This window comes from Triplophysa rosa, unplaced genomic scaffold (genome assembly GCF_024868665.1).
Source record: "Triplophysa rosa unplaced genomic scaffold, Trosa_1v2 scaffold405_ERROPOS78811, whole genome shotgun sequence".
Classification (NCBI taxonomy): Eukaryota; Metazoa; Chordata; class Actinopteri; order Cypriniformes; family Nemacheilidae; genus Triplophysa; species Triplophysa rosa.
In genome coordinates, this window is record NW_026634404.1 from 1 (window position 1) to 1385 (window position 1385).

At 38.3% G+C, this 1385-nt stretch overlaps 1 protein-coding gene across 1 annotated transcript in view; it reads left to right on the forward strand.

Annotated features, from left to right (window-relative positions):
* The first annotated feature begins 202 nt into the window (after window positions 1-202).
* LOC130550703 (uncharacterized) overlaps window positions 203-1385 on the forward strand; it is a 6249-nt gene continuing 5066 nt past the window's right edge. Inside the window, exons 1-4 of the mRNA XM_057328197.1 lie at window positions 203-334; window positions 498-634; window positions 856-949; window positions 1016-1354. Coding sequence (XP_057184180.1) covers window positions 203-334; window positions 498-634; window positions 856-949; window positions 1016-1354 — 702 coding nt within the window. The remainder of the gene's footprint in view (window positions 335-497; window positions 635-855; window positions 950-1015; window positions 1355-1385) is intronic.

Below are 1385 nucleotides of genomic sequence, written 5' to 3' on the forward strand. Positions count from 1 at the left end.
CATGGTTTGACTACAGGTAACACCAAAAAACATTGTTACTGTAGTAAAACCATGATTTTGCCAATACTATTCAATAGTTTAAAATAAGCAGTGCTATATTGTTAAATCTCAGCTGTAGGGTGTTGTTAGGCACAATATTAAGTAAAATCACCAAACTCAGCCAAGACTAATTTGAGGTTTTTAAAATCCTTTGTCTACAGATATGACCCAGGCCCCTTCAGTGTCAAGTGGAGAAAGCTCAGTTGAGATTGTAAGCTGTGAATCTGATGACACCGTTCTTCTAAGTGATGACAGTCTTACAAGAAAGCGGAGAGCTGAAGATGAAGCTGGAATTGTGAGTGTGTCTCTGTGCCTTGCATATTATTCTAAAAGCAGGGCACACATCACACTATGTCATTGTGTTAATACATAAAAATGAATTGCAAGTTAACACCCGAGAAGCAGATGCAGTACCACTGTGTATGTGGTTGTTAATTATGCAATATAACTGTTTGCAGCTTGTCCAGAAAATCCTGCAAAGTAAACCTGGTGGGGATGCAATCATGAGAGAGTACCACAAAACCAAAAGCCTGTCTGACAGCACCAGGAGAAAGATGATCAATATTCTTACTGCAGATATGACTGAAAAGCACAGGTAACACATTTGAGGTATTCTTGATTCAGTTGTTATGATTGCTAAAGTGCAAAAAGATACAATTTATTTAAAAACAATTCACAGGACTACAATGCCAGGTAATTTATTATTATTTGCAGATGAAAATCAGGTAAAATCATTAATCAAAATATGTGGGAATGTGTTTATCAAATAAACATGCTAAAATTAATTTTATTGTTTATTCATATTATTTTTGACAGCACTTCTCCACCCAAACGCATAAGAGAAATGTATGCCCAAGGAATAATCGCCCTGTTTCCGTATCTCCGGGATCCGTACGCGAAGCATGGATATGTAAGTAAATATTGTTGTTAAATTTGTTAGTCACTTGTTTTACTGAAAACCTCTTTGTTTTTTTAGGAACATTATTATGACCCTCAGAGCGGACAGGGGTATTTGTCATGGAAAATTAAGAACATTCAAAGGAACCGTGCACCCTCAGAGACCCGTAGATGTGTCTCCCAGTCGTTCAGTGGTGGCCCATCCGCGCAGAGAGAAGCTTCATCCAGCACAGAGGTTATCCTGACAGAAGAACAGTGTAGGGAAGCTGTTTCTTTAATGAAGCATACTTCAGAGGTGGACACAGTAAAGGTCAAAATGAGCGAGACGTTTCAGTATCGTCGCAAGATGATTCGTGACCCAAGCAGTTGCGCTGATGTGCTGACTCAATTTCCACGCTATTTGGACATTAAAGGCCTGGTAAGACAATTTATGAATTGAGTGATAATAA